Genomic DNA, 13,956 nt, shown 5'->3' with positions numbered 1-13,956 from the left:
TGGCATTGAATGCCGAATTCAATTTTAAGTCGGCACGACTTGGTTGGAATGCACACTCTAGCAGCTCGTCCAACGGACCTGAGCCGATGGGTCTCAGCTATGCTTAGAAGGAGGAGGCACAGCACCGAGCTGCCAGGCAGCGTTCGAACACCCGACGGTGTTTTGTCTATGGAGACACCTGTCACCTTTGGACTGGTTGTCCCCTGCGCAAGGCACGTCAAGCATCAAACCGACGTCACCAGGCTTCTGTTTTGTCGCAGGGAAACAACAATAACCAGTAGGCGCGGGGCGCCCTGCTGGGGAAGAACTGAGTTCTGTTGAGCCTTTAAAGAATTGTAGGTCAGCAGGGCCCAGCCCTGAAGAGCTCCTAGTGAACACGGAACGTGTATGCAAACCGGGCTTGCTGGTCGTGAAATCGACCGTTAAGGGCATTGAGAAGCCATTGAAGATCCTGATCGACTCCGGGATACAAGTAAATCAGCTGTAAGCTGAGGCGCTGAAAGCGCGGTTGAGTGACATCGTCACTGTTCGCTTAGCGACGGGGACATGTGCCATGGTGCCGAAGTTCCCTGCGGACCTCGGTGTCAAATTTCTAAGCTTTGATAGCGTGGAACACTGTTTAGTCTTAAACTTGAATCAAGGTATGACCTCATCCTTGGTATGGCATGGCTGGAACACTATAGCCATGGATCGAGTGGAGGTCAGAGACCTTGGGCGCTACGCGCACGTCTCCCGGTGGAGCTTTGGTGAGTTACGACGATACCTCTGCCAGGAGGCAACGCCGCTAGTGGCGCAGGCACTGGACCGAGACAGGCAACGTGCTGGAGATCGGAATATATCCGAGTTGGTGAACACCGAAGGTGTATCGGACAGGAGTTCCAAGCATGGATCGGGAACTGAACGTAGAGTGTCACGTAAACCACTGAGCACTGCTCACGTTTCGAAGAAATCGCTGCATGCCAAGAGTGGCGTGGTTAGGCGATGTCCGAGCCATCTTGGGCAAGGCCCTTCAGATGCGCGAGGAGTGGCACGCTATCCACTGGACTAAGATTTCAGAAATAGCAGCTCTTCGTCGGATGTTGTTAATAATATCAGGTCCCGGTGGAGCAGGAAGTGGGGCTTGTGCTGAACAACGCTGAGTGCGTGTTCATATTAGTCTCGCCGAAAGTACAACCTCTGTATAGGGGCGACAGCGACGCCCCTATACTAGCTGAGGCCTCACCTTGCATTCAAGTCTAGGACTAGACAGCGTTCCACGCTATTAAGGTCAAGAAAGACGCTGGGCGTCGACCCTGACCCAGGATGTGTCTATTTTAGTCGATAGTGCGCAACCTTACACCCTCGTCAACGTATGACGGGAGAGGAAGACAGCGACATCACCATCGAGGCTGTTTTCCGTGGTGTCTCTTCTTGAGCCGGACGGGATTTTCTTCAAAGCATTTGGCAGTGCGTTGAAGACAGGCGACTCAGCCGAAGTGGTCATCATACAACCGGAAGAGCAGATGAGCTTGTCCTCGCATCTGGGTGAAGTTTTCCTGGAGGACACTGTGAGGGTGCTGAATACACGTAGTGGATCTCTGATCCTGATGAATCCCTCGGATCCGTACTATCTCTTCGTGAAGGAATTTCAAGACGTCGTCTCCAAAGACCCCTCCGAGCCGAGGTGTGCGTCATGGTTTTGACCTGGTTCCGGGAGCCAAATACTGCGTATCACGCCAATGTCCCCTGTCCAAGGAGTAGTGTGACGTCATTGACTTCTTTTTTATGCGAACCACGAGGTAGGAATGGTGCTTGAGAGCAAGTCTCCACATTCGACACCCACATTTTGTGTCCGAAAGCCGAACGGCAAAAGGCGTAACGCTCTCGCTTACAATAAGCTTAAAGCTGCCACCATTCCGGCACAGACGCTGATTTCTCGAAAGCATGTTTGTCAGAACAATATTGTTGGCTGTATAGAGTACAGCGCACTCGACTTAGTTAAAGGGTATTACCAATTGCTCATGAGAGCGAGTGAGGTTCCGATGACAGCGATGAGCACTCCGAGCAGCATGCTCTGGAAGTGGCTGGTGGTGCTCTAAGGGCTGTTAAATGCACCAGCAAAATTTAATACTCAGTTGTTCGGGCCGCACCCGGCGTATGCACAATAATACTTCGACGACATCGTTGTCTACAGTCGTGCGGGGCACAAAAGGAAAAAATAGGAAACCACATCGTCCGCTTGAGAGCGATGCTCGAGTGCATGAGCACGTATAAGCTGTATGCTAATGTAGGCAAGCAAATCTTTGGCATCGAAGGAATTCCCTCTAGTGTGCTTCATTGGGAAGTGTAGCCCTCGATTGGATCCCGCTAAGGCCAAAGCCATAGTGGTCTGGACGGTTCCAAAGAGCCAAAAGAACTTGCGTAAGTAGTCGGCGAGGCCATGCGCAAGTATTGCAAAAATTCTGCGGAAACGGCACAGCCATTGTCGAATCTCCTTAGGAAGGATGCGGAATGGTGTTGGGAAACCGAGCTTCGGGAGGCATTTGACGGGATCAAAGCCAGCCTCCTATATGTACCAATACCGACTTTCCTAGACCCAGATCGTCCTTTAATGTCCTCACTGACGATTCGGACTTTGCCATCGGCTGTGCACTGCTGCAAGCAGACGCCGAGGGGCGAGATCGAGTGATAGCGTTCGAATATCGTCAATTCAAGGCTGCGAAGAGGAAGTACACAGTCCACAACAAGAAATTACTTGCGATGAAGTATGCACTTGTCAAGTTCAGGGTGCATCTGCTTGGCTCGGGATCTACACAGATCATGTGTATTACGCACTGCGACTTTGTTGCCTCTCCTCTCGCAGAGGATGATCAGGTGGCTTTCATTCTTCGTAGAATATAACTTACTTTGATGCGAGTATAAGCCAGGAAAGCAAAATGCTTTGGCTGATTAGACCGAAATATATATATGAACTTACTTATGTCACGACGGTGACGTCGTCAGTGACGGAGTTGATCCGCGCCACATGTCATGGTATGTGTGTAGCGCTGCTACAGGCTCTCGAGAGCAAGGAGTTTGGAAACCCGGACAAGAAGTTGTCGACGCGATCGCGCGCACGCTTACACCGATATTCGTTGGATAATGGATTGCTGTATTATAGCATCGATTTGACGGACACGCCACGGATTGTGGTTTCTCACGATGAGAATTTGAGGCCCTGTATTCTCTATGAGGCCCACGACTGGTCATCTCGGTCGTGAGAAGACGCACAGCTCTGTGAGTTGCCACTATTGGTGGCCCAAGCTGCACAAATGGAAGAGCACATATGTGTGCACATGTGAGACTTGTAAGAGGTTAAATGTCTCTCCGAATGCGCGGCGCCGCTGGCCAGTTTACTGGTACTTCCCGGCGTTGGCAGTCCATGAGTATGGCCTTTGTGTTGGCCTGCCGAAGGACACGGCGGGCAACACGGGTTTGGTGGTCTTTGTATACCGTTTGCGCACGATGGATCATCTTGCGGCGGTGCCGACTCATCGATGGCGTGGGTTCAGCGACACTGTTTGTCGGATGTGTCTTTTCGACAGCATCACTTCCCGGAGTCAATTGTCCTTGGTATAGACTTGCTCTTCGCTTGGAAGTTTTGGTCTACAATCTTCAGGGTGCTGGACACCAAGTTGACTGTTTCAATAGCGGACCAACCACAGACCAATGCTCAAACTGAGCGCGTGAATCTTGTCGTTGTCGACGTTCTTCGCAGCATCTGCGCTGAGACGTCGAAGCGCTAAAGCGCCATGCTGCCACTCATAACGTTTGCTTTGATCAATGCAGTGCATTCATCTAGCGGCTACACACCGTTTTACGTGAACGGGCTTATTAATACTCGCATCCCGCTGACACCGTCATCCCATGGGTCAGGCCTTGGATGGGAGGAATAGCCAAACGACTAGCCGATGTTATCCACCTCACTGTCCGTAAATAAGTCGATGACTTCCTGTCTACCAGAATGAGTGTCCTACCACATGTTTGCGACGCGATGGACGTAAACACGTATTTTCTCTCTCGAGTCATTAGCATGCGTAAAGCTGTACAACGAGTTCATTAGTGCGATATGCTTCGTCAGGCGGCGAGAACACTCGTGAAAGTTGCAGATTCAGCCCCGTCCAGGAGGGAACGCCGCTTCGAACGAAGTGCCACACATTAGTGTCCATTCTTGCGTTCGACCACCGAGTTTGGAGATAGCTAGCGTCACGCGCTGTTGCTTAGTCTAGAGCATGGAGGTCGCCATGGCCACCTCAACCTCTCTTACCAAGAGCAGGGGATACCTTCTATACTTACCCTCGAAAGTCTTAACGCTCACCATGAGCGGCCTGGGTCGGGAGGAGTAATCGTTGGCCGACGGGGGCGTCTTGGACACAGTCGACACCGACGTCTTCAGGTATAAGATCTCTAGCAGATCTTTCTTAAACCTTATAAATGCTTCTAGGCGCCGCGATTATCGATTCAGATCCTTTCAAAGCAAGATGTTGCACGCCCTCAGGGCCAAGCAGAGACATTATCTTTTTAAGACCGTCTTGCATGCCCTGGGGCAAATAAGAGAATCGCTTCATCCTCACAGAGGAACAGTCGTAACGACCCAGGTGTAGATTGACTACAAGTGCTATCAAGTGCAGCAGGGCTTCCGTAGCTATTTGCTAGAGGAAGCTAAGCTAAGACCACAGACTTTACGTTCTATACTAGAAGCAGAATGAGTGTAGCGGACCGAAATCCGCTAACTCCAAGAGTACTCACAATTTTAACCAAAGGCAAATAAACTTTTTCGCTTTAAATGTAAACTGTATTTCGTTTGTTCTATTTGCGGCAGAGCTGTCTATATTGATATCCATAGGTTTTCCGATTTAAATAGTAAAGCCTAATTAAAAAGCATATTACTGGCAGCCCAGCCACGTAGTGGATCCTTGTTAAGGTGTCGACAGACCATTGCGTGTGACACCATCGTGTGTGACCCGCCCCTTCATACCAGGGTACGTGTAACCCCCTTACAACTATCAATTTTAGACCAATCCGAAAATGGCTATCACGTTGGGGATCGAGGCCCGAGCTAGCTTGGCGGCATCGTCCACTACCGCGTAGCTTGTATGTGTAAAAGTGTTAACATTTACGAACATGAAATGATGCGTCACAAAAGGGCCAGTGTCTTGGAGCCCTGGATGCAGCCCAAACTTTTAAGGGTGAAGAATTCACCCCCAAGGACGGGCTGGTAAGTAAGACTCTCCAAAGCTCGGTCTATGTATATGCGGTAGTTATATAGGCAGCTCTGGCCACGAGTGACTTAAAGTCGGGTTTCATCTATCCTTAAGTGGTCAGGCAGAAAGCTGGACGCATAAAAAAACGCGACGACGCCCGGATGTTTGACATCCTGGGCGTAGCTTTGTACGAAGAAGCAGTGTGCCACCTTCCTGACGGCAAAGTGCGAGTCAAGCAGCATTGTGCCTTTTTGCCTGCAAGTAGGTAAGTCGCGGACCGAATAAAAATATAAATGTGCTGACAGATTATCTCCAAGTGAGGGCGAAGATGTCGGAGCAAGACTAAAAAAATCACTGCGACCATGCTGATCTGCGATAACCTGAAACCCCATCAATGGCATTAGTACAGATAATGCAATAAGCACAATTCAACAAAAGATAATGCAAATCTCAAGAAGTCGTGAAAAATTGTTTTCTGCGACTGCGTGTAAGTACGTAAGTATCAGTGTTCGTACCACCATACACCATATCATGCCAAAATAAGGTCCACAATGGATATCACACTTTTTTGTCTTCCTGAAAGACTGTGGAAAGGTGAGTGCTTACCAAACACCCACTGCACTTATATTTTCACTTCACTCCTTAAGTTCTACAGTGTCTGATTTTAAAATATTCTACGCGTTGGGAGTCCTCTCCAATACACCACGTCAAATGGCTCGGCGAGTATAGAAAAAATTCACAGTCCAAGCGACGTTGAAGCTACACCCAGTGAGAAAGCCGTAAAAGCGAGGTCCGTGGGACACGCAGGCTGCCAGCCTCACCTTAAGTGATACAGATTTTAATTTTATTGAACGTTGTACTTTTGGTTTAGATAGGCCAAATGCTATATATACCACTTTTGGAACAAAACGGCGAAGCTAATACTTGGCCACTAAAAAAAAACCGATTTGTATGCGAGGTGGAGCAGAAAAACTCATTCTCTGTGTGTTATATACACGGACTCTTTGAGTTATACCTTTCTCGTACAAACTTCTTTGTATCACTTTACGTCATTCTTTGAAACTCAATAATTTCTCCCAAGGGGGTCGTCGGCCGCCCTGTAACTCTTCGAATCCCTCAACCAAAGAGGAGGTTCGCAGAGGAAGACTTTAATACTCTTAAAGATTTGCGTACTCCCTTAAAAGCTCCTCACAGCTAAATGATGGACATCAGCTTTGGCGCGTATTAAAACTTTCAACACTGGTAGCCTAAATCGGCACTCGCGGCACGGAGTCTGCACTCAAGATTCAATGCTACACCCACTGTTTGCTCGAAAATGCAGAGTATACGCAAGTAGTCTCGTGTGAGCCACACTGGTTTGGTAGCCCTCGAAAAAAATATAACTATAACTGCCAACCGATGAAGGCCTGCCATCATCGCGGCAACGAGAGCTTGCAACTCCTGAGATTAGCCTTCTAGTCCTCGCCTCCCTTTTTAGGTGGACAAGAACTTTGAACGCACCGAATACACCCGAATTTGATTCGCGACACATGTTGCTTCAGCTCTTAGCGTGTTTGGATATTTACTTCTATAGAGGCACTACTTATTGGTCCCATTCCCTCGTAGGCTCTTTTAGCTCGAAGACCGCAAGCGTGACGTGTCTGGTCATCTCAGCTTCTCTCATGCCGAGAGAGGTTTTTCTACGTCGCCGTCGTAAAGGGTCTGACGTTTGGCATTATCATCAATGCAAAGGGTACCATTTGTAATCTGGCCAATTACCGGTGGAGACGTACCCGAAGGCGTTTCACCAATGCGATAGCATAGATGGTGAACGCCTCCAAGTGATCAATTATCGCTTTTGACCCTTAAGCCGACAGCTCCTCTATCTCTTCGAAGCCAACAAATGACATCAGCTTATTAAGCGTTCCTTGTTGTTTGGGGGACAGGTTGTGTTCAATTTTCACGATCGGTCATCGGGTGGCACACGATGAGTGCTGTAATGTTTGTGTGTCGCTTAACATGGACTTTTGAGTCAGAGTTAACCAACGCACAGATGATGAAGCACAACCGAGAACTTTAAAATACTCAATGCTTAGTTTGCACTTCTTACGAGATAGTATCTATTTTTGCTAACACTCTGTATGTGTCAATACACACAATATTGAGCCTATCTGTACAACCTGTCAATCAATGTCTGGGGGCTAACAGCCCACTTGTCCCATGGCCTCTTTTTTACGGAGTCCCATCGTCTTTATTAGTACCGATACTTTGCCACCCCTAAATTTAGCACGATCACACTAAAGTGTAATGTGTTTTGTACAGTTGTACAGAGGTGTATTTTGCACACTGGCACAGAAAAGTATTTTCCAAAGGTGTATTGCGTACGTATGCAATAGTTCAGAATGTACTGTACAGAACCCTGTTGCACCGAATGCTAAATGATTGAAAAAATCGAATGATTAAAACCACTTTACCAGCTTTATGCCTATTCGAGGGAAAATTGAGCGCATAGAATGATTGAGTCTTACGAATTGGTAAATGAAGTGTTACATCGCAATTTAGGTACCGCTGCAACAAAATCTCAAAATTTTCTAGCTTGTTCATTTAAAATCCGAAATTTTCCTCGAATGTAAAGAAATATACGTAATCTTCAAAATCAAAATTCTCTCATAGAGCACCTGCAATGAAGTTACCATCAGGCTACGGCTGCGCGACCACGGACAGCGATGGCTCCTCTACAGCGACTGGCGATAGCAACACTGTACATGATTCTGAGACCTGTGCGAATGGTGTACTACGCCCGACGTCCCAAAACCAGCAATACCGCAATTTGCCAATGGCTGTCGCAGTACCAATCTCTTCTTCCGGATCCTGCCCTGATAGCGGGCGCTCCAGCATGGCAAATAATCGCCGAAAAACAGCTCACAACTTCTCATTTCGCTCGCTTATTGGCTCCAAGTTTATTCGCCTTGCTGATTACGCTGGCAAGCCGCTTTTAATCGTGAACGTTGCATCACACTGTAACTCTACCACAAAAGCCTACGTACAGCTCAATGAGCTGGCTCAGCGGTTTCCTGAGCTTGTCATCATTGGATGCCCATGTAACCAGTTTGGTCATCAGGAAAATCTTAACGGCGAGGAAATATATCAGAGCTTGCGACACATCCGCCCTGGCATGGGCTTTGAGCCAGTATTCCAGCTTACGGAGAAAGTGGAAGTAAATGGAGCTAATGCCCATGCGCTGTTTAACTTTCTTCGTATCGCGCTACCATACCCATGTGATCGCACACTACTAGATGAGATGTCGACGCCAAGTGGCGTCTTTTCTCATCCTATGCGCCTCATCTGGATGCCAGTCACGCGTGCTGACGTCAGTTGGAACTTTGAGAAGGTGTGTGACCTTAATAGAGTCAGTTGTCGCGCATTTGATTCACAAAAGTGTTTTAATGTTGTTACCATATACAGTTCCTCATCAGCCCCGACGGCACGCCTTACAAACGTTACAGCCCCAAGCTCGACTTTGCTGGCTTGGTTGAGGACATAAAGTTTTTGTGCAATATCAATATGACTGGCGAACAGCACCAGCTGTAAGGTGGCATTTTTCTTTAACAACAGAAGATTTGAGCAAACGCAGCTGAAGACCTGACTGTGACCAAGGGCAAGTCGATGCGTTCGCGCTGAGTTAGTGATGGATGATGTGCGAATTTTGTGATAGGTGGCACGAGCGTAAAGTATATACTGTTATGATTGGCAACGCGGTGTATATACGTCGGATAATTAAATATTTTCTAACCAGTTAAATTTTCTTTGCGGTATAAGAAAATATGGGCGACTCGCAACAATAAATGTCTACATCTTCACCGCAATATAGAGCAACTTTGGCTGTACCAAATCTTACTATAGAGATTGGTAGAACGCGCAATGTCAATAAAAATGTTGCAACCACAGCAGGTATTTAATTGTGCTCATTTTTGAAAAGAACATACCAAAATAAAGAAGACTTTTTTATCTTTCTTTGTATAGTAATCATATTAGCCTGTCCACTTTTTTATCCAATAATAGTATTCTATCGCGACATTTTATAATTGGTTGCCATTAATCGACCCAAGTCATCACCACCTTTTCATTCACTCGCCGTGCACCCTAGATCAAGATGCAACACGATGAAGTAATATGGAGCGTTATCTCTAAGCAGTTTTGCTCCTTTAAAAGCAAGTACGCTTTCATGTTTGTTTCGATATCCTTTATTTACCACTCGCACTGATAACATGTAGTGACTGATAGCACTTTCATCAACGTTGTAGATTGCCAGACACGAAAAGTATGTTTTGTAGCAATCTGTACAATGTAACAGGACTCTGCAATCGATCAGCATGTCCGCTAGCAAACAGCCGCTATGCCACCGTTCGTGAGGAGAATGGCGTGTGCTATCTGTACATGAAAACCATCGAGCGTGCACATACACCCAATCGGTTGTGGGAGCGCGTAAAGTTAAGCAAAAATTACACGAAGAGTCTTGCACAGATCGATGAACAGTTGCAGTTTTGGCCTAAAAAGCTTATTCACAAATGCAAGCAGAGACTGACAAAAATTCACCAGTATCTCATGCGTATGCGAAAACTCACACTTCAAACGAAGCCCAAACTTGTGGTGATTAACAAAAAAATTGACCGTCGTGAGAAACGTCGTGAGAAAAAGGCAATGGTTGCCGCTAAATTGGACAATTCAATTGAGAAGGAACTACTTGAACGTCTTCAAAAGGGAACATACGGCGATATTTATAACTTTCCTGAGCGCGAATTTTCGAAGGTGTTGGCGGACAAGGGCAAGCGCCAGACTATGGAGGAGGAGAGTGAGGATGAAGCAGAAATAGAATACGAAGTTGATGAAGATGAGGAAGAGGACGTCGGGCAGGTCGAGTACGTTGAGGATTTTGATGAGGACGAAAGCGACCTTGAGGATCTCGCGAATGAGTTTAAGGTCGATGACGAAGGAGACAGTGATCTGTCCGACTTGGACGACGCCAATACTTCCCAGTCTAAAAAGCGTAAGGGCCATGCGCTTTCACAGAAGACGAACAAAAATCAGAAGAAACCCAAGGGACCCTACGTTGAAATTGAGTTTGAACAGGAGCGTGAGACGGCCGAAGGCGAAATCTCCTGGTAGGCTGTTGGTACATTAGTTGTATTAGGAACATCTCCTCGGAAATGATTACAGGAAAGGATAATTTTCCCAATTTTAATCGATTTTGTTCCAATTACAAGTAATACGTTATTATTAAAAGTACAATGAGAGCTTTCGGTTATATCGAGAATTTTTTTCGCAATCATTTTCTGTGTATCCGAAGAAATGATGTCAGAACTTGAATAGCTTAGCGCATGTCGTGAAGTGCTTGCGTTTGTCCGGCACCCCATCACTAGTATATACTGATGCATTTGATGAGTGCTTAGCAAATTTTCACAACGCTCAAACGCTAGTCAAAATTATGCTTTGTGGCGAGGAGATGGGCATGCATTGGTAACAGCTTTGCTTTCTGGTGTATTCACATTTTGACAATATTGATAGATTTAAGCTTCAACTGACCGAATCATTTTTGTTTTTGACGAGTAGCTGCAAAATACAGACACCCTTTTGATAATAAATGGATTTGAATCCGTAACCGATACACATGTGACAAAGCAGATAGAAATGAGCTACACTTACGTACAGAGCCATATCCGACAGATTAGCTCCAATGATTGTATCATCAGCTCACAACGGAATTAAAAGCTGGGTTTCATCTAGACGACGAACCATTGGAGCATGGATTTAGGAGATAAGCCCAGATTTCTGTGATTATTTGCGATTGTTTAGTTGGTAAATTCATTTTATAGACATCTTGAATTCAGTGAATTGCACGCAGAAATTATTTCCTACGTCAGTGTTGTAGAAAATTCACTCGCTTTGGAAAGAAGTGGCCCTTCTGGTTCAAACTTTTTGTAGAAGCCATCATCTGCCGTTTTTGCATAACCTAATTCAGCATATATGTCACTCACTTCGCGTATAAAGGCAAATCATCATTCATCTCGTCGCACGTCGCTCACTGGCATCGATAACTTTGCTTCAACTCAGTAGTGACGTATATAGAGAGCTAAGCTTAGCTTAAATTGATACCCAATGCAACGGAATTGCCGTGCACTTTGCACAGATGAAGCTTGTCTCACAGGGTCCGCGTAAACAAACACGCAAAGAATGGGTATGTGCACTTCGACTAGAAGCTTCAGAGTAACCAAACACTTTGCTACTTTCACAAGAACTTAACGAAGATACACTGTTAATATAAACTTGTAGTTCTCTAAAAATTTATATTAACAGTACAATATACACCCTTCCCCACTTAGATGTGGACCACTCTGGTGCTCGCACTTATCTCTGTCTTGTTCAGACACTGCGATAGAGTGACCGAATTGCGTACAGCCATTGCGCGTGTGGCCCACTCCACTCTCTCCAAATTACTGAGCCTGCTCTACTAAGCATTTTTTCGCACTGAGAATTTGCTTTTGTTCACGTAATCAAGTGGCTCCACGAGTCCCGCCAAAAGCAAATTCTTCTCAATTTATGCGCTTAGAGAAATTGAAACTGAGGATGCCGAATTGGTCGCCGATGAGATCAGTCTCAGTGCATTTGACGAGTCCCGACCAAAAAAATCTTGTTCACCCAACAATTCACGGCCTAGCCCTTTTCCCATGGATGCAGAGCTCACTGCGCTCATCATCTGTACTGCTTAAGTCTTGGCTTGCCGTCATCTATTGACAAAAATCGTTACGATGACTACCGTGCGACCCATCATAAGTTTCACCTTGTTAGTGGTAGGATGTTCAGGGTCCACGAAGACAAGCTTGATCTGCCGCAAGTGCAAGAATCACGCCGTGATTACGATTATATACCGTCCAAAGTCGCACGCAGCGTTGGTGCAGAGCTTCTACATGCCTTAGTGGGGAGGACTTTAGCTCACATCAGAGTTTAACTAGCCCGAGAAAATTGGTCCCCGAGCATTTCTCAACGTTCAGGTCATCACTCCCACGGGCCACCGCCTGCATTTGGATCAGCAGCGTTTGAGAGAACCCAGCAATGTACCTCACGATTTAGAAGCTGGCAAAATTATTGTTGAGTATCAGTCTTAATTTGCACTCTGAGCGAGGAAAGCACACCTCATCACTCATCGTGAGAGTAAACAACCCAGCTTCAGCGAAGCGGACGTCAACTCAACAACCCATCATCTAAAATTTAACAGATCCACTCGTCTTCATAAGACAGTCATAACAGCTACCATCTAAGGGCATTTTAGCGCATGGTCGGTAGTTAGCGCGCTGCGACAGCACATGCCTCTTATTTGAGAAAAATGAAGCCCAAGAGCATGCCAGTTCGTACACCAGAACAATCTTGCCAAAGTTATCCTAAGGACCAAAATTTCGTTTGTAGAAATATGACGGAACTCTAAAGAAGAAGGTCCCGAGGAAAAAATATGGGCTGCTAACTGCACTTCAGAAATAACACAAAGGTGATATACGTATATACCAAATATCAGTCTGAAAAATCTCCAATTTATATACTCTTGAATTGAAATGGCAGAGCGATAAACAGTGTTCGGTTACTTTAACGGCTCTAGATCTTGCATCTAGTGGGAGCGGAATATGTGAAATGAAGTTACCTCTGTTGAAGGTGCACGTAAATCCGGTTTCATGTAGTATCAGTTTAAAACAACAAAGCTCTAGTTATATGTCAGAAACTGAGCTCAAAACAAAATTACAACCTAAAGGTACATGATTTTTTTTGACCGAAGGTAATTCTTTTACTTTTCCCAAAATTGATTACAGCCGTGGCGTACCGGGCGGCCTGCCAAACGTTCGATGCGAGAAGAGGCCCCTATTGGTTTATCGAGTATCGCCAAAAGACGTAGGTCTTCTGCGGCTTGCTCTTGTAAACTCTTGCAGATGTGGCGGAACGTCGATTTGCTTCGAATTTGTGACGTGCATCCGAGGCTGGGATTGCTCATGCAGCGGAACTGTCAAAGCTCTTTCGCTTATCGCTCTATACTTAGAACCAGTGCGATTATAGCGGATCGCAATCCTCCTTGTAGTGGGGCTGCCATAGCTCTTTCTCTAAGATGAAGTTAAGCGAAGCTCGGTGACCTTCGTTCTGTACTTACAACCAGTACGAGTGTAATGGATCTCAATTCGCTTACTCCACGAGTGACCACAACCTGAACTCAAGGCAAGGAAAATCCTCTTCCGTTTAGAATGTAAACGTACTTTTTTGTTTTATTTATGGCAAAGCCGCCTATATCTAAAGATTTAGATTTTCCTAATTAAATAGTATAGTCAAACCTAATTAAAATACATAACCACTGACAGTTCAGCCACGTAGTGACTTCTTGTAAAGTGAAGTCCACTATTGTGTGATCACACCAGCCCTGTGTATAGGACACTAAAGATACCCAGCTTCGCCGGTTCCGCGAGCACCCGGGGACAGAGCCCTCCTTTGTCTCTTACACGCGGTGAAATTTTGCACAGCACGTCCGCGGCTTCAAAGGAGACGAATCCCAGGCCTTCGGCAGACGAGCACCGCGCATCACGCCCGCCACGGGTGACGGCTTTTCTTGTCGAGGATTCGGAGGAAGTCTACTACGAGTCGGATACTCATTTCTTAGGTTGGGAAGAAGAGGAGGGCAAGGTGCACCACCGACACGACGTGCGCCCTGCCCGAAACTTGTCCG

The 13,956-nt window shown here is 46.3% G+C and overlaps 3 protein-coding genes across 3 annotated transcripts; all 3 read left to right on the top strand.

The window, feature by feature from the left end:
• Positions 1 to 5,270: 5,270 nt before the first annotated feature.
• PHALS_00515 (uncharacterized protein) lies at positions 5,271 to 5,491 on the top strand (the record flags this gene model as incomplete). Its single annotated transcript, XM_024717101.1, has 2 exons — positions 5,271 to 5,275; positions 5,344 to 5,491. 2 exons carry the CDS (start codon positions 5,271 to 5,273, stop codon positions 5,489 to 5,491), a joined length of 153 nt encoding a protein of 50 aa, XP_024572562.1.
• A 2,393-nt stretch (positions 5,492 to 7,884) lies between these two features.
• PHALS_00514 (glutathione peroxidase 2) lies at positions 7,885 to 8,913 on the top strand (the record flags this gene model as incomplete). The annotated part of the gene is made up of 3 exons (XM_024717090.1): positions 7,885 to 8,592; positions 8,667 to 8,788; positions 8,859 to 8,913. 3 exons carry the CDS (start codon positions 7,885 to 7,887, stop codon positions 8,911 to 8,913), a joined length of 885 nt encoding a protein of 294 aa, XP_024572561.1.
• A 441-nt stretch (positions 8,914 to 9,354) lies between these two features.
• On the top strand, positions 9,355 to 10,367 carry PHALS_00513 (RNA-binding nuclear protein (MAK16) containing a distinct C4 Zn-finger; the record flags this gene model as incomplete). Its single annotated transcript, XM_024717079.1, has 2 exons — positions 9,355 to 9,416; positions 9,506 to 10,367. 2 exons carry the CDS (start codon positions 9,355 to 9,357, stop codon positions 10,365 to 10,367), a joined length of 924 nt encoding a protein of 307 aa, XP_024572560.1.
• Between the last annotated feature and the right edge of the window lie 3,589 nt (positions 10,368 to 13,956).

This window comes from Plasmopara halstedii (assembly GCF_900000015.1).
Source record: "Plasmopara halstedii genome assembly, contig: Scaffold_113, whole genome shotgun sequence".
Lineage (NCBI taxonomy): Eukaryota > Oomycota > Peronosporomycetes > Peronosporales > Peronosporaceae > Plasmopara > Plasmopara halstedii.
Note: the sequence above shows the minus strand (reverse complement) of the source record. Positions and strands in the feature narration are given on the sequence as shown.